We start from the raw sequence: 24537 nt of genomic DNA on the forward strand, positions 1-24537 counted from the left end.
GCTTTAGCGATCGACTTCTTTCAGTCGATCAACTTTGAGCGCGTTAACGCTTTGAGCGACGCCATTCGCGCTGCCTCCACTGCACAACACTTTATCGCCGTTGTGCAAGAATACGCCGACGTATACGCCTCATTAAATACGTACGTCCTCCCCTCACTCCGCCGGTAATCAACGGCGTATATAAGTAGAATAAAGCCCCTATCCGTAACGATAGGATTTTTTAACGCTTACGGTCTCGCAAATCAACGTGATCAGGTTTCTGACTTTTTGCGTGACCATCAAATTGATATATTTTTAGTGCAGGAGACCCTACTTAAGCCCGCGCGCCGTGACCCTAAAATCCCGAACTATAACATGGTCAGGAACGACAGGCTCTCTGCTCGTGGTGGTGGCACCGTCATTTACTATAGAAGAGCCCTGCATTGCGTCCCGCTCGATCCTCCCGCGCTCGCTAATTTCGAAGCATCAGTGTGCCGCATCTCACTGACGGGACACGCGCCGATCGTTATCGCGTCCGTTTATCTTCCACCGGATAAGATCGTTCTAAGCAGTGATATCGAGGCGCTGCTCGGCATGGGAAGCTCTGTCATTCTGGCGGGCGACCTAAATTGTAAACACATCAGGTGGAACTCACACACCACAACCCCGAATGGCAGGCGGCTTGACGCGTTAGTTGATGATCTCGCCTTCGATATCGTCGCTCCGCTAACCCCGACTCACTACCCGCTAAATGTCGCGCATCGCCCGGATATACTCGACATAGCGTTATTAAAAAACGTAACTCTGTGCTTACACTCGATCGAAGTAGTTTCAGAGTTAGATTCAGACCACCGTCCCGTCGTTATGAAGCTCGGTCGCGCTCCCGATTCCGTTCCCGTCACGAGGACTGTGGTGGATTGGCACACCCTGGGCATCAGCCTGGCTGAATCTGATCCACCATCGCTCCCGTTTAGCCCGGACTCTACCCCGTCTCCTCAGGATACCGCTGAAGCCATAGACATCTTAACGTCACACATCACCTCGACATTAGATAGGTCATCGAAACAAGTTGTAGCGGAGGACTTCCTTCACCGCTTCAAATTGTCCGACGATATTAGGGAGCTCCTAAGAGCTAAGAACGCCTCAATACGCGCCTACGACAGGTATCCTACCGCGGAAAATCGTATTCGAATGCGTGCCCTACAACGCGACGTAAAGTCTCGCATCGCCGAAGTCCGAGATGCCAGATGGTCTGATTTCTTAGAAGGACTCGCGCCCTCCCAAAGGTCTTACTACCGCTTAGCTCGTACTCTCAAATCGGATACGGTAGTAACTATGCCCCCCCTCGTAGGCCCCTCAGGCCGACTCGCGGCGTTCGTTGATGACGAAAAAGCAGAGCTGCTGGCCGATACACTGCAAACCCAGTGCACGCCCAGCACTCAATCCGTGGACCCTGTTCATGTAGAATTAGTAGACAGTGAGGTAGAACGCAGAGCCTCCTTGCCACCCTCGGCTGCGTTACCACCCGTCACCCCGATGGAAGTTAAAGACTTGATCAAAGACCTACGTCCTCGCAAGGCTCCCGGTTCCGACGGTATATCCAACCGCGTTATTAAACTTCTACCCGTCCAACTCATCGTGATGTTGGCATCTATTTTCAATGCCGCTATGGCGAACTGTATCTTTCCCGCGGTGTGGAAAGAAGCGGACGTTATCGGCATACATAAACCCGGTAAACCAAAAAATCATCCGACGAGCTACCGCCCGATTAGCCTCCTCATGTCTCTAGGCAAACTGTATGAGCGTCTGCTCTACAAACGCCTCAGAGACTTCGTCTCATCCAAGGGCATTCTCATCGATGAACAATTCGGATTCCGTAGAAATCATTCATGCGTTCAACAGGTGCACCGCCTCACGGAGCACATTCTTGTGGGGCTTAATCAACCAAAACCGTTATACACGAGAGCTCTCTTCTTCGACGTCGCAAAAGAGTTCGACAAAGTCTGGCACAACGGTTTGATTTTCAAACTATTCAACATGGGTGTGCCGGATAGTCTCGTGCTCATCATACCGGACTTCTTGTCGAACCGCTCTTTTCGATATCGAGTCGAGGGAACCCGCTCCCCACGACCTCTCACAGCTGGAGTCCCGCAAGGCTCTGTCCTCTCACCCCTCCTATTTAGCTTATTCGTTAACGATATTCCCCGGTCGCCGCCGACCCATTTAGCTTTATTCACCGACGACACGACTGCTTACTATTCCAGTAGAAACAAGTCCCTAATCGCGAAGAAGCTTCAGAGCGCAGCCCTAGCCCTAGGACATTGGTTCCGAAAATGGCGCATAGACATCAACCCAGCAAAAAGTACTGCGATGCTATTTCAGAGGGGAAGCTCCACACGGATTTCCTCCCGTATTAGGAGGAGGAATCTCACACCCCCGATTACTTTCTTTAGTCAATCCATACCCTGGGCCAGGAAGGTCAAGTACCTGGGCGTTACCCTGGATGCATCGATGACATTCCGTCCGCATATAAAATCAGTCCGTGACCGTGCCGCGTTTATTCTCGGTAGACTCTACCCCATGATCTGTAAGCGAAGTAAAATGTCCCTTCGGAACAAGGTGACACTTTACAAAACTTGCATAAGGCCCGTCATGACTTACGCGAGTGTGGTGTTCGCTCACGCGGCCCGCACACACATAGACACCCTTCAATCTCTACAATCCCGCTTTTGCAGGTTAGCCGTCGGAGCTCCGTGGTTCGTGAGGAACGTTGACCTACACGACGACCTGGGCCTCAAATCTATACAGAAATACATGAAGTCAGCGTCGGAACGGTACTTCGATAAGGCTATGCGTCATGATAATCGCCTTATCGTTGCCGCCGCTGACTACTCCCCAAATCCTGATCACGCAGAAGCCAGTCACCGTCGACGCCCTAGACACGTCCTTACGGATCCATCAGATCCAATAACCTTTGCATTAGACGCCTTCAGCTCTAACAGTAGGAGCAGGCTTAGGGACCTCGGTAACCGTACTCGTCGAACTCGACAAAGAGTTCGCCGTGCAACCTAACCCATGAATCAGCTCGCTGAGTTTCTCGCCGGATCTCGCGAAGCAGCTACTCTTGAGTTGTTAGGTCTCCTTCGGAGGCGCTCGGGTAGCTGTTAGCAAATCCCACCCCTCCTGGCTGAGCCTTTGCTCGCCCACCTGTCCTGGTGAAACTGGAAAGGCCTCCGGGCCACCAGTACCCTACAATCACAAAAAAAAAAAAAACTAATATTCTTGAAATTATAATGCACGTTTATTCATGTAATATAAAGTACTCCTAGTCTCATAAGGACAACAGTTCTCAGACATTTGCTGATCCAGACGTGTAGCCCTCATAGTCCTGCTCCACATATTTCTACAGCGGGTATTGCTTGATCGCTAGGGTAGGTCCGCTGTCAGCTAAGTCATTTGTAATTTTAATCTGTTAAGTGAAGTTTTCAGATTTAGCACTACGCACTTATGACGCGCAGAAGGTGAGTCCCACAATTTTAAATTCATTATCCCACCCAACCCAATAAAAAATATGTATGTAACTATATCCGAAGCGATCACAAAACTTTCGTAATGCAACTACACTCATCACGGACCAATTGTTCCAATGCTGAACAAAAAAAGTTTGCTTAAAATAATTTCGGCAACTGCGCAAAATCATTTCGGTATTCAAATGAAGTCCCAAGCGAATTTCATCGCGCCAAACATGCCCCAGATATCGTCTATTATAACTTACATTTCAATTTTGCTTTCGTAAAAATACACAATAACATTAGTGCAGAACAAAATTGAAAGGTGTATTTTAATCCAGTACAGTAGGTACGGTTGATGAAATCATTAGTTCGCGATAGTAAGATTTTGATGTATTTTCATTATTGATCTCAATCTTCAGTCTCTGGATCGATTCGGCTAAAATCAAACTCCAACAGCTCCATCAAATTTCATTCAGATAAAAATAAACATGTATTCTTTCTGTTTCAACTGAAGTCTCTCCTGACTAATACTCGGACAGAGGTTATAAAGTGAGTGACACAGGGTTTTGGTCGGTTCAAATTTATACGCTAGCTTGATAGGTAGCGTATTGAGCGACGAGCCGTAGTTCGGTCTTTTTTCTACATAATAATATAATTTTATTGTAACTATACAGATAATGCGATTCTGATAATTATATTAATTGAATATTAATTTGCGCAGCTAGTGTAATATAATATACGTATATATTCACTAATATATTCGAAATTTAAGTCTAAATCACTCATCAAAACAAGTTTTACGTGATTTATGCGTGTCATATATTGATGGGACCTTAATTTAAAAAAACTTTTTAAAAAAACGCGATCTAGTGCTATTTTCAAATGCGCAAATCATTAAAGTATGTTGTAATAAATATATCGAGTTATACCATCATCGTATTGAACATTTTTTACGTGATTAATTATCAAAGTTTAGTCAAAATTTTGTAAAGTTGTTTAATGCAGAGGCTCGGATGCTCTCCAAGCAAGATGCTTCGTCATTCTTTTAATAATTCACGCCGTCTGAATCGTCAGCATGACAAATTACTGAGCGAGACCCGGTACTCGCATTAACCACAGTGCTACGGTAACAAAACGTTCACTGGCTATCTAAGAATCTAGATCTTTCTGATTGTGAATTATTTTTTACACAACAATACGATACGACAGTCCATTTAAAGTGCTCAGTACAGATTTAGCGACTCCGGTCATGCTCACCTTAGAATCATTCTTTGCTAATTTATTATTTGAGTTCCAATTTGTATTATTTACATTCGAAATTTATGATCAAATTATCCGACGGGATGTTCATCGAACTATGTCACGTTTCTTATCCTCGAGAAGTCTACACCTCCGACGTGTAATGCGTGTGAGAATGCAATATTGAAGCTTTTCCCTACGTCATTTCCTGTTGCTAAACTTTTCAGCTTTGAGCCGAATACCCGATGAACGAACCCGCTTAGAAAGGAGCTTTTTCGATGCATTTGAGATTCTCTTTTTAAAATATTTTTCAAAGTTATTTGTATTTTATTTGCCTTCAGTAAACTGATTTAATGTGGTTTCAGATTTTATTTTGACTGTTGAATTCGCTTGATCTTTATACTATTACCTTAATATTATAAATATATTAAAAATGACGTTACAACGAATGGTTTTGTTAAAATTATTAGTCTTATTAGTAAAATTCATGAACAAGGAGACATGTCCATGACCACTTATCATCAAGTCGGTCATATGTTTAGTTACCAATTTGGAACAATGTTTCAAGAATAAAGACATGTATGAGTATAAAATTGCAAGCTAATATTAATTCAGAATACAATAGAAATCTGCACTGGAAGCATTCAATGGCTATTGTATAGCAAAACCTTTGTATTTGACTGACGCTGTAGGTCGACCAAGCTCTAAAAATATTGCAGAATCCAGAATTAAAAGTATTTTTAAACGTGATTTCTGAAAAATAAATTGAATTTTGAAACATTGAATGTTTAATAATCCAGGTAGTCCATTTTTTTTAATACGAATAAAAGATGCGAACTTTGAAAATAACATTTTCTACTACTATGATGTTTGAAGTATAATAATTAAATAAAACACAAATTACAGTATGTATACAGCAAACGTGTTTATTTCAATATCAAGTGTAATAATATTAATAATATTTATATAAGTTGGAGTTATAAAGTCATATAGCGCATTGTCTACAGTTTATTTAAAGTAGGAGATAGGGGGAAGAAGGAATAGGATTTTTCGAGACTTGGAATAAAATGGCTACGAATTTCGGTAGTTGAGCTTTATCGCCATCGTCATCATCAGCCCACAGTTGTCCAGTGCTGGACATAGGCCTCTCCTAATCGACACCACTGAGCTCGGTCTTCGGCTCTCCTCATCCTTGAGCTTTATTTAAGCTTGGTTGTTCTTCAGGTGGTGTGGTTTGTTGTTGGTAAGTCAATTTGTTGTTTTTGGTAATATAGGCTTTTTTATAACATATTATTTATTAAATTTTGCGTTGCTTATACCACCAAGGAATATAAGGATAATTAAATTTAAATATCATCAGTTTTATTTATCGCCGTCTAACCTCAAACACTGAAAATGTTTATGTTATTAGTTTAGGCCTTCGCTCTATTTATGTATCAGTATTACCGTTTATTTAATACAAACTCAATACTCGCACCAGTCTCGACTGTGTTACGACAATGCGCCACACAACTCCGGCTAACGAGCACCCACGGAACGAAACGATGTAAGATTGAATTTCAAAAATACACGTCTTCAAACTATACAGTAGCTAAATGCGAGTGTTAAAACATTAGGCTGTACGCGATGCAATTATTTAATGAATTGTTCAACCGGAGGAATGAGGGAGGGGCGTGAAAGACGATGTACATAATAATATGTGTATACATATATGTACTATTAAAACATGATATTATATACCAAGTGTAGTTACTTTGACGTATACTAATAAACGTTAATATTGCTCTTGGTGGCTTCAGTTTTTTATATAGTTGTGGATGCTTTATGAAAAATAAACGTTTTTTTTATCACGGTCATCAACATCAGTGTCATAATATGGTACAAAGTTTTGGAGACAATATAGAGACAGAGCAAATATATTCATTAGTATCGAATTCAAACAAGACTGTGCTTCAGCTTATAGGTTTTTTAGAGGCTCTGCATTCAACGTATGAATTGAGGTAGACGCGAACATAATCCGCCTGTTGGGGTAGCGCAAGACATACCTATGCGATATGTAATACCTTGAGGCACCGTGATTACAGGGCGACATGTGATTGTGAGCAAGTTAGTGAGTGAATGAGCGAGTGAGTGAATGAATGAGTGAGTGAGTGAATGATCACTCACTCACTCACTTTAATATTTTCGAAGGGTTTCTGTACGGCCATAACATCGTTTCGTCACCGATGCTCGTTATTAAGACGTAGTTACACGTGCTCAAAATAATTACAAAATAACAGCCAGACATCAGACCCTTAAGTACGCTAATTAATAAAGGTTCAAAAACAGTTCAGTCACAATTTTATAAGATATTTTTTTATTTTTTATTTATCACCCTTTTATTCTAAATCGCCTAAGAAACTTGTAAAGATAAGTTTTTCGAGGGTTAGAAAGAGAGAAAACAAGATTTATTACTTTCCTTCGTTGTAGTTTTTATCAGATTTAGCAGTTCTACCCCAAGCGTTATTTTCAGGGTGAAATCTCAATACAAGTTGAATAAAATATACGTAATAATCGTTTGTTTGTCATTCTGTCAGCGTCCGGATGGAATATCGAATTACACGATAAATATTTATTCAAATAAAACACTCGAACAGACTTATTGACTCTGTCAATCGTATTATCTTTGCAAATTTTTAAGCGATTTTGGAAATTCGCTGAATTTTTTAGTTATTTACAAGAAAATTCGAAATTATTTAGAACATATTTTTTAAAATATATTCCAGATCTTTTAAATGCAGTGGTCACATATTATTTATCAACCCAATATAATTAAGCAACGCACTCTTGAATTATTGTGACAAAAAAAACCATGTTCACGAGTAATGTTCATGTCAGTACATCCGGAATTTCTCCGAAGTCACAGCCGACGTCATAGTTTAGATTGGTTGAACATTCAATTTGAGATACTGCATATTTATTTTAAGATTCAAAACGTACAAAACTGCTTTAGTGTAATTAGTTCAAATTCATTACGTAATGTTTGCACCGCGCTCTCTCATCTAATTTACGAATATCATGCACATTATTGATTCCACATCGAATTTCAATTGTGATTAAATTGGTGTAAAATATTAGTGAAAAGTTCGCAATTGCTAATGAGCGGCTTCAAATACTTAGTTTCAAATGTTAACTTCATTAGTAATGTGTGGAATTACATTTTAATGTGCATGAGAATACGATTAATTTTAATTCATTTTAATAAAGATAGTGTTGTTATATATTCAAAATAAGGGTAGTACTAGAATTATTGACTTCACTTGAAAAACAAATTTGAATAAAATAAAAACTTTAGATTTGGATACTGTTCAATTTTGTTGAATTCTAACTACTTATATTTTCGCTTAAGTTCGTAAAGCGATATTTATAATTTTAATATCAAAATAAAAACACTTTCGCTCCTTAGATTATTCAGTACCTTATTTTTCTTTTATTAAAGCCTTACTTTACATTTTCAAATCAAAACACTTTCAATTCCCGATCTATAAACATGTTCGAAGTAAATCACAAAGTCATCTGTTTTTAATCAAGGGAACTAAGGTTTTATTTTTTTAATTTAAATTAATTATAAAAATCAGTCGTGGAAGACAATGTTGAAATGTTGTCTCTGTGTATTATTCAACAATATAATATATTTTTTCACAAATCTATAGTTTTGCTTCTAGTCAATAAAGTCAACGTACATAGTGCAGTCATTCCTGGAGGCGATTTAGTCAGAAGTGATATGTGGTCTGAAGGATAGTTTGAGCAGAGGACACAGGAAGGTAGAAGTGCCATTACATCGAACATCTATCATGCACTACAACATTTATTTATAATAATAATTATACGACATTTATTAGTTGAAGACAGCTGTCAAATTAGGAAAGGTTATTTATTAAACCATTATTTTAGTGACTACCTATCCAATAAGTGGACGCACAAAGTGATTGGCAGCGTGCTGTTCCGAAATACGACAGCTGTTTTCAATACACTTAAAAGTGATTATTTTGTAATTAATTAAAAATTTAATTTTTGTAAATACTTTTCCGAAATATTCCACTTTTATGTTTCTTAATTCTGTTACTGTAGCGGTCATTAAATGAAAACAGAAGTCGTTAACAATAATAACTATATTGTTGAAAATCCATATTGGAAAAGTGTTTAGTAAAATTTCACACAACATTGAAACTTGATCAATTCGTATCATAATTACGGAATATGTTTGTGTCCGAGAGCGTTAAAGCGTGTTTTCACGCATCTGTCGTTATTTAATATTAATTAAAATCGAATACCAACTCATTTGGAGCTCCATTTAAATATTGATGATATCAGAATTTAATTTGCATGATTTGCGTCATGGTACGAAATCTTGATTATTAAATTATAATAAATTAGTACACACAGCATTTAATTTTGTGTATAGAGTACAACAATTTCTTGGTTCAAATACTTGACCTAATTAAAAAGAATGAAATACGAAAAAATCGTCACAATAAAATAGCTTGTCAGTCGGCCATGTTTCTTTCATCGTTTGACAGATGCGTGACGTCACTTGTCGTGTTTAAACGTTCTCTGTGTAAAAAGCATTGCTGGTGCAGTTGCCGTTGTCGCTGGGCGAGTCCGGGTGCTCCTCAGGCTCGACACCGTTTGTTCGCATTTCGTCGCGGACCTGGATATAAAAGGTATATCATTCACAAGTCACAATTTTCTCACACAAATGTTGAGGAAGCAGATTCGATCTAGTTTTTTTGCTAAAAAAAAGATGTGTGGTGTCGTGGGACACCGTATAGGAACGAAGTTCCTTTTTATAAAAAAATATTAATTTTAAGTTCTATTCGAGGTATACAGAAAATAATTACCTATTCGGGTATAAATTTTTATTATGATTTTTTTATTGATAAAAAAAGATATTCCAAAACAAATTAATATACACTAAAACAATAATCATCGAAATTGGTTGGCGTGATATTGAGTTATTGAGGTATTTAATGCAAATTTAAGGCTTATATGGTTTTTTCATTAATACCATTATCAGAACTGAACTAAATTAAAATGAGAACACACGGAAAGCGTCAGCTTTCTAATAAAAAAATAATCATCAAAATCGATTCATCTAGTCAAAAGTTATGAGGTAACAAACATAAAATCTTACGTTACGGACGTTTTTTCCCGGTTAGGGTACCCCTCCGCATCGTCTCATAAGGAACTTCGTTACAAAAATAAAATAGCCGCAATTTTCACACTATGATTAATTTCTGTTAAAAAGTTTGCGTTAATATTTGAAGCAAAACTATTCTTTTTTAGACTGCGAAATTATAAGACGCACGGCTGAAAAACGTTTACGTCCATTTCATTTTAGTATGTTGTCTATGATGCATTGCCAATAAAAGTGTTAAAAATGTTAGCATACATCCTGTTATATACGATTGTACTTTTCGGCTATACTTATTTTAAGGTTTCATCACAAGTTTAATTATTTTATTTCAAACAAACGTTTACAGTTTGTAATTATTACGGATGATTGACGAGATCTTCATAGTCTCTCAATAAAGTTACTCCTCAGAACTGAAATTTACCTTTTCCACCTGTCGCATTACGCGTAGCATATTGAGGCCGGCCAAGTTCTTTAACTCCTGAACACTCCACTGTCCACTCCTAAGCAGTTCAGCAAACAGTTCTGGGTATTTTGACACATCTTCCAAGCCACGGGGAACCCTGGACATTGAGAATCCGCATTGAAGAATACGTATGCATCACTCCTGATCGAAATTTCTTCGTTTTTATATTTTACTGTCAACCCGATTTTATACACGTAACAATTTGAGAACCACTACATGCTCGGCGAGATAGGATCTATATTTCATTTTCATTGTAAATTCATCTTTCAAACTTTTTTGGAACACGGCAGCGGAATTGCAATCGGGTAGGAAAATATGGTATTCGTATATTCCAGAACCGGATGACCTATTTAACGTCACATTCCTCGCCACTTTCGTGAGCTACTCACCTGTTGACGCCGTCGAAGTCTCCGCCGATACCTACGTAGTCAGCACCAACCAGTCTCTTGATGTGGTGGAAATGCTCTGTTCGGAGAAATATAAATATTATTGTTTATTTAGACCTGTTCGCTGCCATCAATAACAACAATTTTCTTTTTAAGATTGAGAAGAACAGAGAGTTGATGTCTGGACGTCTAGGTTTGATGAAATATATGCTGAAACCTATTATATTCTAATATTTCTGATCTGATTCATTCTATGACTAAGTCTTTAGACTAAGTCTCGATAGCGCAATAATATTAATGCTATACTCGTAGTGCGTATAGGTTGTTGCTTTCATAGAACAAAAACGAATCAAAATAAGTTAAAATGGACTCATCATTTGCCCGGTGACATGAAGTCAAAATCTCAATTTTACTCTATGAAAGTAGTCTCGTGTTATAAACAAGAATTCTTTACTAAACCAGTCATGTGTTCTGGTATTTGTTACGATCATGGCAAAGTTTTTAAGCAGGAAGATATCGCGCGAGTTCTAAATAACCTCCAGCGCCGGGCCTATAGAGATCTTTTTTTTATTTTTTTTTATGATTGAATTTTCAGAAATTTAAATCAAAATCTTACTATCGCGAAACAATGACTTCATCAACCATACCTACTGTACTGGATTAAAATACACCTTTCAATTTTGTTCTGCAACACTTTTATTGTGTATTTTTACGAAAGCAAAATTGAAATGTAAGTTATAATAGACGATATCTTTTTTTTTTTTTTTTTTTTTTTTTTATGGTTGAAAGTTTACTGGTGGCCCGAAGGCCTTTCCAGTTTCACCAGGACAGGTGGGCGAGCAAAGGCTCAGCCAGGAGGGGTGGGATTTGCTAACAGCTACCCGAGCGCCTCCGAAGGAGACCTAACAACTCAAGAGCAACTGCTTCGCGAATGAATCTACTGCCGGATCGGAATCGCGCCCCGCTGAGAAGATCCGGCGAGAAACTCAGCGAGCTGATGGATGGGTTAGGTTGCACGTCGACCTCATTGTCAAGTTCGATGAGCACGGTTACCGGGATTCCTCAGCCTGCTCCTAGTGTTAGAGCTGAAGGTATCTAATGCAAGAGTTATTGGATCTGATGGATCCGTAAGGACGTGTTTAAGGCGATGACGGACGACGAACTTGCTCCTGCGTGATCAGGATTCGGGGAGTAGTCAGCGGCGGCAACGGTAAGGCGATTATCATGATGCATAGCCTTAAACGGCTGTCAACGCTTGACTGTCATGATACGTACTTATAAAATCACTACACTCTATAATTACTCTCCGTTTGAAATAACGTCCAAATTAAACTAATCAATTTCAATTCGGAAAGTTTTACTTTGATTCCATTGGAATTTAAGCATTATTATCTTTTCAAACGAGAACACAAAATAAGTTTGAGATTGAATGCGTATGTATCTCATCGGAATTTACGATGCCGTATCAAAAACTTTCTCACACCGTCCAAACAGAAAACTCAATCAAGTTCGTGTCTGCTCGAATGGAAGCCGTACAACAAACTATACCAGTGCCATAACGACGTTCAGAACTTTTAGACTCATGCCAACATTCTACATCTTAGTTTCTTAATCACCGAATAACAAACATTTTGTTTGAATTGTCTTTTATAGTAGTAGGTGTAAAGAAATAAAATCACAGTAAAATGCTTGGAATTTAACAGGAGTTCATGAACTTTTTGAAAGAACTCGAGAAACTATGCGCAGTGATTTTATTTCATTTCCTCGCTGATACTAAGCGGCTAATGAACTATCATTATTAAACGTTTACAGCAGAATAAAAACTGGGTCGTGCTTCTTTATATTATGTATTTTTTTAATTCATCCTTTATTTACCTATCCTTATATACTGGTGGTCCCTCTGTAGTCGAAATTCGACTATAATTATTTGAAATTATAAGTTTGAACATTATTAAAGTTCTATTGTCAAAGATTATAATTTATCAATCATACTTCTATAATCACAGATTTCGCCAAGACTACAACTATAAACAAATATTAATAAAGATAAACAATATTAATTTATTCTCACTTTGACCACAGTTTTTTTTTTCTTTATGGCATTAGTTTTAAAACCATAGATTATAAGCAATGACAAAAGTTTGACAGTAAATAAAGGGTGTGTATATGTGTGTGTGTGTGTGTCAAATACATGGTAGTGTGTGTAATGCTTTTTTATTGATTATTTATATGTATTATTAATGGATAATTTAAAAAAAAATATTAGCATTCTGCACTCCTTCTCTATATTTTCTAAAAGTTTGCGAAATTTCATACTCTTTCGTCCGCGCAATTTGCGTAAAAAGGGGTACAAAGTTTTTGCTTTACATATTAATATATAGATATAGTTGACGTATTTTCGCACTTCTATACTCATTAGATTTATCTAACCGATTCACTAATATCATACAAAATGTGTATAATTTTTTTTTCGTGGTCAAAGCCAATAAGCCTAAAATTGCTACAAAAGTCGCCTACACACATTCACCAGTTTTAAATACTTCATCACCCATCGGGAGCTATGAATGAATCGGTATATATGCTCTGTCTTATCATTTAATGTTCGTAAGCCCACTGTAGACACCATTGAAATATTCGAATAGTTTTGCTGAAAACAATATTAGAACAAAGCCGAGCGGGTCGTGTTTACAAACTTTCACCGCATCTCGTGCCATATACGAGCCAATTGTAATTGTAACAATGTAATAATTTTCACCCCATTAACTAAATATAAGCCGTGTTATAGGCTTGTCTTTTGTGTTGTGTATGGCAGGAAGTTTTACCAACTTAAATCATAGTTGATCAAATTTCCTTCAGAAAGGTATAGTTAAAATATTTTTTACGGGTTAATACCGTTTTTTCGCATTTCATGGTCAAGGAAAAATATGGTGTTACTTTTAGATATTCGAATTACTACTACTACTACTACTACTACTACTACTAACGTGAGTACAAACCTTAAAAGAGTAATTATAATTATGAGTATCGCTCACGACACTCACGAAAAACCCAAGAAAATACTTTTAATAGTTGAACCAATGATTTTTTATACAACCGATATGTTATCTTTATAGTAACTGACTATTCAAATCTGATCGCGCCATATATATCTACATACCTACCGATATAGTGCACACACATGTTGACAAGTAGCATTAATGAAAAGTACAAAAGATGGGATAAGCGCGTGAGTAAAAAAGATAGCTATAATTGGAACGATTGCACTTGTTATATTATTATTGCATTTGTTTAGACGCGACTAAAGACGAAACGTCCCAATTGGCCTGTTTACGAGTCTTCACTTGACGTGCGCTTGAAACATATCTGCTTCTTTTTACATATAAAATATCATTGAGTTGAGCGGTCGGTTCGTTCGTTTGTCGTCTGTTTTACGTACATATTATGTTTTTTTATGGGATTTTATGACCTGGTAACTAAGACCTTTAGGTCATGTCTTATTTTATTTTATATTCTTATTTTTATGAAAAATGATAATATGGAGTGAAATGAAATAAAATGAAGATGATTAATTTGATACATTAATTATTATAACTGGGATGAAATTAAATGAAATGAGATGAGATGATATGGGATGAAATATAATCTCAGTAAAATGGTGGTCGTTTACTGAGACTTTTTCAGTGGACTTTTTGGAGGACCCGAGAAGTGACGTCCAGCGGCTTTATTTCATTTTCCCACATTTGTGCACTTTCACGGATATTAAACAGTTAATAAACCACCGTTATTACACATTTGAACCTGAAGAAACACTAAATAGACAAAATAAAACAAATCACACAACTTCACTCCTCGCATTCCCGCCAAAAAGTCCACATATGTACGTATGTGAGCCGTCGGTTCGTTCCTTGTTGTCTGATTCGTGTTTGTCTTTTAAAAACGCATTGAAAATACAACTGCCGCACTCACGTCCGTCCTCGTTCCATTTCTTTTCTTTGTTTTATTTCATATCACCTGTCAAGTCTCTGTCGTAGTCTATGTCCAGTCATTGTAGGTCGTATGCACTGTCAAAGAGGTTGCACGCCACGAAAATAGATAAATTATATAGGTTTGGTTGCCACGAATGCATTGTTTTTTTCTGTTGTTAATTGAGCGTTACTTCAGGTTTAAACGTATTATAATGATAGCTTATTGAGCGTTTAGCATCTGTGAACGTGCACAAGTATGGGCAGATGAAACAAAGCCGAGCTAGACGTGGCTTCTTTCACACTAATCTACTTGACATTATTAATTCATGTTATTTCATTTAATTTCATCCGAATTTTTATCTAATTAATTTCATTCCACTCTATACCATTTTAACTTAATAGTGTATGTAAATATTAAAAAAATAATTATTTAAAAAAATAATTAGGCTGGCAACAACGGCATCGCAAGGAAGCGATTGCTAAACTGAATTAAAGACGTAGACGAAGAATGAGATTCCAAAGTTTTATTCTTAAATGCTTCAGATTCGGTTTTACTATCGTAAAGTATACATTTTACAATCCTGGTAGTTTACTTGCTACGTTTAGTGTACGCGACGCGTCATGTTCTAGACTTTACCGGGGCGTGCGGAACTAATGACACCAACGCTCGCTTCAGTAAAAGGCGATGTACGTCGTGGTGCTACCATCCGTGAAATTATTATTTTTCTCCCCGGGAATAGCTGAGCGTTGCCAATACCGTGAAATTATATACATATTATTTTGACGTTAGTTCCATTTTTGCAAAATGTCTTACCTGCTTATACGGATTTTGTATATTGGTATTTTACTTAGTTCTTGATTTTTGTGAGCTCTTCGTAAAACTTGACATTCAAATGTAAAGTCATGAAATTTTAATTTAATGAAGCAATGCTTCCGATTCTCCGTGTAAAACAAGAAATACCAATAAAAACCACTTGGGGTCTGGTGCTCTACCGTAATGGAAGTCGAAGAGTGGTAATTAAAATGATAATGATGCTCATGGTAAGACTTATTGAGGCGGAAATTTATGACAGGTTGGTACCACCGTACTTCCTTTGTTGCAAGTGCATACCGCTTTGAATCCTACCTTCAGTGAATCAGTATTTATATCGGCCAATTATCTGAACATCAAATGTTCAGCTCACTCGATTATTGGAAACAACTAGTGAAAACATCGTGTTGATTTTTTGAGGCTAAAATCTATCGAGAAAACAGTATTTTAATTGCACGTTAACAACGTGTGCTAGCGAATAAAAATAACGAAAGCTCGCTTCGCCTTCCCGTGACAACTGCCCGAAAAAGCTATCAAACAGGCAGCGAATGTACTAAAAAATATTTTGTGTGAAAATTTCCAACATTTGCGAGCTTTTTTTTATTTTGAAAATACTCGGAAGCGTTCTATGTGTTTGCAGTTAATTGGCAGCATGTGCGTGTTTTTGATGGTACTATAAAAATACAGTTTATTCTAAGTTAGTTATTTAAAAATGAAAATGTTTTTATATATATTTGTGAATCAATTTTAAATAAACATAATTTATAAATAGCATTAGAATTATAGAGAACTAACGCAAAAAACGTGCTTTTTGGAAAACATCAAATAAAGTTTTAAAAACTGAAAAGACGTACAGGAAGGGGACGGAGTGAAAGAGAGCGATAGATAAGTTTGTCCCTTTTTAAGCTACTTTTGGTCATTTGATTATTAAGAGTCGCTGAAAAGGGTCGTTCTATGCCAATCTTTGGATTAAAGCCGAAATTTTTTGATGGGTCTCTGTAACTCTAAAGGTATGTATGTAATTATATATTCTAAGTATGTATAATTTTTAGAAAGTTGTTCTTATTTCAACATTTTGGTTCGTAAAATTCTTGTTACTGAAATGTTTAACATAATTGCCAATTAAGTAAGTCGACGCTCCCAATTAACTTGGTGCTAAGTGGTTGACAAAGCCCATTAACATCCCTTATTTCAATTTCGTCATCCAACTTGAGGGGTTTTGACCTCATATCTCGAAGCGGATGACGGGGATTCACTTTTTTTCTACCTATGCTGATAGCCTTGAGAGGCTATTTCAGCTTCTCCTTGACGTGTAGGTGAGCTCACGGGGCTCAAACCATAGTGTTGCTAACACTGAGCCTGGCAAGAGCAGTGCTTCGCAGAATCTACCACCGGATCGGAAACGCGACCCACTGAGAAGATCCGGCGAGAAGCTCAGTGGGCTGTGTCTATGGGTAAGGGGCTTACTACGGTAACAATACAACATCAAAAATAGACGTGCACTTTTGATGTATTTGTGTTTGTGTGTTCATCTGTATGTGTGAACGAGTTACTCGAAATAGACGACTGCTTTGCGTTGGAAATGGGCAAGGTGGATCCTATCAGTTTGAACTCATTTGTCATCATAAATTAAGTGGATTGTTAGTAGAGTGATCATTGTGAGAAATTTCAGGAATGTTATCTTGAGAGGAGTGCATTATCATCATTAATACACCGATATTGTTACTAACACCCCGAATTAAAACAGTTAATCTTGAGTGGTCGAGCATTAGTTATGAACTCAACTTCAACTAAGTGTTGTGTCAAGTTACAAGAATTTGTGAGCACAGTTAAACTTGAAATACTATCTCGCACTTTAGCTACCCTTAACCACAATAGAAACTAAGTTTAAGCAACAAGTAGACTGAAACGTGTGTAAAGATGTAAAGAAACTATATCTCTACAAAGTACATTTGTACAGCACTCTATGGCTGTTAAGTAATCATATAGGTGGCGCTGTCGGTAATGGCGGTAATGTCGGTAATGGCGGTAATGTTGGTAATGGCGGTAATGTTGGTAATGGCGACATACATAGATGTTGAAGCAGATGACATCCGCCATGTTCGTGCATATTGTTACTAAATTAAATAAGATAGGAAAGTTATTATGAAAAGGAATTGAGAGTAATAGACTTTAAATGTAGTTTCTTTGTTTTCAGGTGAGATACATATTATAAGTTTATAGTTAATAGTACAATTACTCTTGTGTACGTTTTACGTTACTAAAATAATAAATTTTTGTTTTCAGAGCAACGCCATTGTTTATTTCAAACTTACAATTCTTAGTACAAAAATAGAAAAAGTTTTTTAAAGATAAATACTTAAGTGTAACATAAAGATGTTATTAAATTTCATACCGTGTATATAGTCTACCTGCTTAGGTTTAGTGTTATTTCGTGAACTATGTAGTAGTTGCGTCGAGCGGTGTGATTCTCGTTATTTCATCACAGCTATGCCATTTAGTCGCGAGAGGAACACTTATAATCCATCCAGCGCTAAGTTTTATTTTTATTTTTATTGCTTAGATGGGTGGACGAGCTCACAGCCCACCTGGTGTTAAGTGGATACTGGAGCCCATAGACATCTACAACGGCTATGAGCTCGTCCACCCATCTAAGCAATAAAAAAAAACTAGAAACTAAGAATAAGGGTTATGTGCCTTGTCGTTACCTATCGACAAAATTCTTTTTGAGCATCGTTTGAAGAAGTTGTGTGGAGAACTTGGTGCGGGGCCAAACTTGTCTTCAAATACAATATGAATGAACGTCGCTGACATTTCTATACAAATAATTTTGTAGATAAATTAGGAAAGTCAGAAAAGAGGTCTTCGATCGCCACCTTATTTACCCAACGTGGTGGCTCGAGAATCTTTTACTTAAGGAGTGCAAATAGACAACTTAACACCAGGTGGGCTGTGAGCACGTCCACCCACCTAAGCAATAAAAAGAAAAAGGAATTCTTCCAATCATATAGCAAGCACAGATAGATTTAAATAAACAAAATATATTATAACTTGAACATTTAATATTGTTTTTTATTCAAGGGTCTGGACGGGTAAAACGCCCTACATTTCGACCCTAAGCATTTTGTGTCAATTTAATATTATCACTACAAACAAATTCTAGTAACGACTTTAGTTTCACACGTTGTGAATGCGATCCAGTTGGCAACATTTGGCGCGCATGCAGATTTGTTGGCAACACTGTTAATAGGGCGCAATGTATGTTAGTTAAACTTGCGTTTAAGTCGGTGCAGCTTCTGCTAAATTCAAGATTGTTTGTCTTCAAATAAGGCAACATCCAAGGTTCTTTACAAGCTTCTAAAGAACTTTGGTTGTTGCCTGCCTTTGTTGTTAATACATTGCTCAAAAACATCATCATAAAACCATATTTGTCTTTGTAACTATATATATAATTTAAGTAGGTTTTATGTAGGTTCTTAAAATATTTGAAACTCATGGTTTACTGATATTTTTGTAATATAAACTCACAGTCGAGAAACATTCTGTTGGTGTAGGGGGAGCGCTGTGTCAATTTAGGATATAAGCAAATGACCAAAAAATAGACAAATATGCTTATATTAAAACAAAAATTTTATCTAACTACACTATATATACCAGAGATGTACTGTGGCGTTTTCCTACGTAAAAACTTAGCAATAATATCATAAATGGTTTAAATAAAAATAGTAAACTCATTTAATAAATTGGATCCCTTGGCAACCCTAATGATAATGCGACCACCCGTTTGGTTGTTGTATTGTATTTTATTGATTTGAATTGTTAGTCCAATAATGGCGTATCCCACTACACGTAATAGGAAGATAAATATCTATAAACGTAGTTTTCCTTGTAAATATTTATCAAATAACCGAATTCGTAATGTGAATGTTCACGTTAATTAAATTTTCATTAGGAAATCTATCTCTACAGTTTTGTATTTCAAATTATGTTTCAATAAAACATTAGTCAATTATTTTGAGTCAACATAAATTTTTATTAAATGAATTTCATTTATAAGGAAATTATATAATGAGACGCCAGGTTTCAATATTGTGTGTTCTATGTCATTCCCTTAACACATTACTGTGACCTCGTTTGTATGAAAATTATGAAAGTCGATATAGAACATATTATAGAAATAAATTGATCTACATAATGTTCTCGAAAAACCTTAATCTTTCTGGGATATTTTTTAATCCCAGATTTTTATACACATATTTCAATATCTAGATTGGTATTATCTTATTTAGTTAAGCGGTAATCGAGATGACATTAACAAAACTATTTGCAGATAGCTTCGAAAAACAAAGCTATTCGCGTTTTCAGTCGCTAATGACCCCGCTATTTAAAATCGCATTATTATGGATTACCTATTAGGCTACTTCCGTTACCATATTTCAGTGAAAATGAAATAGCTTAGTTCCATACTACGCATTTATTCACCGCCGAAAACATAAGCTGCGTTTGTAATAACCAAATCAGAGCCGTTTGGTTTGATGTCATAATATTTCTGCAATCTATTATAATCTCTATTACAAACGCTCCAGAGAGTAACGTTATTTGAATTAAATCGTGAATTGGCCAGATGGTGCTAACGTTTTGAAATCCAATTTGGTCTGGTGCAGTTATACTTTGTCGTTCGTATTTGAATATATACATTTAATTTTGAGTTTACGCTTTTGGCACCGATTTGGCGCTGCTTCCTTCAGCCAAGCATAGTTGCCACGTTTTCATACAATATTTAAATGATTACTGGAAAATTTTATTAATAATGTGTAAAGAAATCCCGATTTATTACTGGTGATAGTGCGTCTTGTGAGACCGCACGGGTAGGTATTTTTGTCTGCTTATTTCTGTCGTGAAGCAGCATTGCGCCTCGGTTTGAAAGGTAGGGCAGCCGCTGTAACTATACTGAGACCTTAAAACTCATATTTGGTCGTATAATTTTACTGTGGGACCTCGAAGCCAAAATTTTGGCCGCGACATACCGACGGAGAACACAGTCCTCGAGTCGGGAACGGACATCCGGCCCGTCGGCTGTCGATCGGTGGAGACGTGCTGCGCGTAGTTTCGTGTATGCCAAGTGGAGAGAGCGCTTGCTGGAGGAGCTCGGCTGAACTTCGGCCACTCGTCAGCGCACGCTCGAGGCACTGGTGCCTTTGCTGGAGACATAGTCGGACCGACGACACGGCGTGCTCTACTTTCGCCTCACCAAGGTCTTTTCGGGGCATGGCTACTTCTGGAGGTATCTGTGGAAAGTCTGCGGAAGGGAGCCACACCCGGGTTGCTACCAGTGCGGGCCCCCGGACGATGACGCTCAGCACGCGCTAGAAGTGCACCTTCGGTGAGAACACCTACGGCGAAACTCGTCGCTTTGCTGGGGCAGGACCTCTCTTTGCGAGCTGTCGTCGCCCGTATGGTAGAGGCCACGAGTTCGTGGGGGAAGAGAACAGGATCCCTCTTCGGCTCCTTAGCGTAGAAGGCGGGGGGGACCGTGGGGGGGACGGCGCGGGCGAGAAGCGACCGCTCAGCCTCCGTAGGGACATTCGAGAGCCGGGTGCGGGACGCCCGTTACTAGACTGTCGGTCCGTTGGTGAAGCGGTGCAAGGTTGCTCCTGTGCGCCGCTCACGGTGTATCTATTCTCCCGAGACGACGTCCTTCGGGATTGTTCCGGGAATGAGATGCCGGTACCGGCGAAGGCGAGACTTTAGGCGCGCACTGCGGTACCGTAAGTTTCGTGTAGTCGGTGTCGGTGGAGCTCGATGGGGCTTAGTCGTTAGTCAGTTCTGCGGGGCGAGTGCCTCGCACACCTTTTTCACCTTTTCCTTCGCGTATTCTCCTGTGAGAAAATGGGGGAGGTGGAGGACCTCGCTCCTTCTCTTCTCCCGCTCTTCCTCCCTGGAGGCGCCGGAGTCCGACATAACCCGGTCCGTACTCAGCGTTCGTGTACTTTAATACTTCAATAATTTGCTTAGATCGCGTGAGTCCCACAATTTCAGCAGTTAATATTAAAATTGAATTCGCGAATACAGTTGAATCTCCTATGACGATAATAATTTAGAAACATCAGACAATTGTATCTGGATGAGCTTATGCGACACGACATGAGACGGTTTTCACTTAATACATACATATTGTATTCTGTGAAAGGATTTTCCTGTATCTCGTTTAGGGAGCGGAATAGAAATATAAATTTGATTGCTGGAAATCGCGTTATTCGAGCCTCGTGAGCACTCACAGGCTAAAATTAGAAGGCAAAGGTAGACGTGAATATTCGTGAGATAGTGTACAATGGTCGATGGATTAACAGGGTTTGCTATTCCTCAGTTAGGTAACAGCAACCTACCTGCAACATCGGAAAGTGTGGCGTTAGGAGCACACTTCACGAAGTCTGGGAAGAAGTTCACCATTATGATGCCTCCGTTGTCTTTCTGTAACAATCAGTCAAACATACTGTTATTGAATGGATATGTAATTCGTTACGCTGTTAGTTAATTAAATTTTTTAATTTTTTACTGGTAGTAGAACCTCTTGTGAGTCCGCGCGGTTAGGTACCACCACCCCGCTTATTTTTTGCCGTGAAGCAGTAATGCGTTTCGGTTCGAAGGGTGGGGCAGCCGTTGTAACTATACTGAGACTTTAGAACTTTTATCTCAACGTGGGGGGCGCATTTACGTTGTAGATGTCTATGGGCTCCAGTAATCACTTAACACCTGGTGGGCTGTGAGCTCATCCACCCATTTAAGAAAAAAAAAAAAATAGGCTATCGCTCAATGGTGTTCATTATTCAATTTGTTTTCAAAATTTATTTAATCATCTGAAATACGTGAACAAGAACAAGAAACTTTACTATTATTGTGAAATGAATGTTTTAAAGTTTCGCCGGTTATGTAGTACATTATAAACACTATTGTTTGGGTGGCAAAGTTCATGTTAACGATAGCCTCGGAACAGCGTCGAAATGTCGGGCACTCTTTAAAAAGAAACATTTCATAAATCTTTTTAACAAACACTATTACTATTTTTGAATTTCGGTGTATTAAAGTAATTAATTTGTGAGTGCCTATGTTGTTACCGTTGTGATAAATTGAGAAGAAATTTGAGAAAGTTAGAGACCAGTTTTTAGTCTATACTAATATTATAAAGAGGAAAGATTTGTTTGTTTGTTTGTTTCGAATAGGCTCCGAAACTACTGGACCGATTTGAAAAATTCTTTTTCCATTAGAAGCCGACATTGTCCCTGATGAACATAGGCTACTTTTTTTTTTTGTTTGTTTGTTTCCTGTGTGTTTTAATGTTTCCGAAGCGAAGCGAGGGCGGGTCGCTAGTTTTATATAATCTTGAACGACAAAATAATAATTTTTATATTATTATAGATGGACGGAGTACGGGTTTGTGTTTGTTATGTGTTTATAAAATACGTACATGACATCATTAATGAAATGACCCATCTACGACATTGGCTTGACTAAATTTTATTTATTATTTAATGTTATTGATAATATTAAAATTTCTGATGGACGAACTTTTGGCCCGTCTGGTGTTAAGTGTTTACCGGAGCCCATGGACATAAGTAACGTAAATGCCCCCACCTATCTTGAGAAATGAGTTTTAAGTCTTAGTTTTACAGTACAAACGATTGCCCCCACTCTTCCTTGCCCTTGGAAACAGGTAGGGCAGTGGTACCTACCCGTGCGGGCTCATAAGACGTGCTACCACAGGTAAAGACGCCTTACCACCGATAAGATCGGTATACAGAAAATATATTGTATGGTTGTGTAGCATAGAACACCACCAGCCCATTTCTTCCGCGGGTGTCGTAAAAGGCGACTAAGAGATTCACCGAACAATAGGTGGTAAAGCTTTTGTGATCGGTAAGCGTCATTTACTAGTTGTACGGCATATTGTAAGTTCTCACGGATAGTACCACTATACCGCCCAGTTGTTCACGAAGCAGCATGCGTTCAGGTTTGAAGGGCGGTTTGAATGTGTTTTGAGACTTTAGCCTCATGTTTCAGGATGGGGACGGAATTCACATAGTGAGGTCTATCGGCTCTGGTAACCTCTTTATAATTAGGTGGGCCGTTAACTCACCATCTGCGTTGAACAGCCATTATAAAAAAAACGGTATTTTCTATAAAATGTTATTGCACATAATGTATATGTTTACACGGATTCCTTTGCCTTTATTTAAAAAAAAAATACTACATTAATTTAGTTCATGTTATTTTTTAGGTATAAAAATAGAAAACGAAATTCAGCGTTGAATTGAGAACGACAGATATCTTTTCGAAAAATTTTTACCAAATGGCTTTTCGATAAGTCTTCTCTCTCAAACTTTTCGAAAAGAAATAATTCTTAGTTTAAGCTGATTCTAGTCTAGGACTGAATTTACTGTAGGCTTGATTAATTGATTGTAGTTTCTAAAATAATTACCTCATTACATTCAAGTGTCAGTGAAAATATTAGGCGATTTATTTAATGTTCAAAATATTTAAGATTAGTCGAACCAGTGAACGTAAAAATGCGTGCCAACTTACCAATGATTTTATGATATCATCCGGAACGTTTCGGTTATGGTTGCAGAGGCTGTAGACAGAGGAGTGACTGAAGATGACGGGGGCCTTCGACAGCTTGATCGCAGCTCTGGTTGAGTTCTCCCCCACGTGAGACAGATCAACGATCATACCGAGGCGGTTCATCTCGCGGACCACTTTCTATTAACAGATAAAATCAAATCGCTAACTTAAATTCAAATCGCTTACTACATTATTGGTTGTAATACCAGCCGAGGTAAATATATAAATCTACAGTGGTTTTTACAGTTGCTACAATCTTTTACAAGTTTTTTACAATGTACAGTTTTAGATTTTTTAAGTTACTAACATAGATTATAAGTAATTCTTACTAACTAAATGTAATGATTTAAAAAAAAAACTGAAATTAAGTATAAATAAAAATAATTT

At 37.8% G+C, this 24537-nt stretch overlaps 1 protein-coding gene across 1 annotated transcript in view; it reads right to left on the minus strand.

The window, feature by feature from the left end:
* Positions 1-5630: 5630 nt before the first annotated feature.
* Positions 5631-24537, minus strand: part of LOC114245661 (dipeptidase 1) — a 181437-nt gene continuing 162530 nt past the window's right edge. The window contains exons 8-12 of the mRNA XM_028177913.2: positions 24112-24288; positions 21918-22002; positions 10759-10834; positions 10328-10466; positions 5631-9420 (exon numbers count right to left, since the gene is read on the minus strand). Of these exons, the coding sequence (XP_028033714.2) occupies positions 9313-9420; positions 10328-10466; positions 10759-10834; positions 21918-22002; positions 24112-24288 (585 nt within the window). The 3' untranslated portion in view covers positions 5631-9312. The remainder of the gene's footprint in view (positions 9421-10327; positions 10467-10758; positions 10835-21917; positions 22003-24111; positions 24289-24537) is intronic.

Source organism: Bombyx mandarina, chromosome 01 (genome assembly GCF_030267445.1).
Source record: "Bombyx mandarina strain Sakado chromosome 01, ASM3026744v2".
In the NCBI taxonomy this organism is placed as follows: Eukaryota; Metazoa; Arthropoda; class Insecta; order Lepidoptera; family Bombycidae; genus Bombyx; species Bombyx mandarina.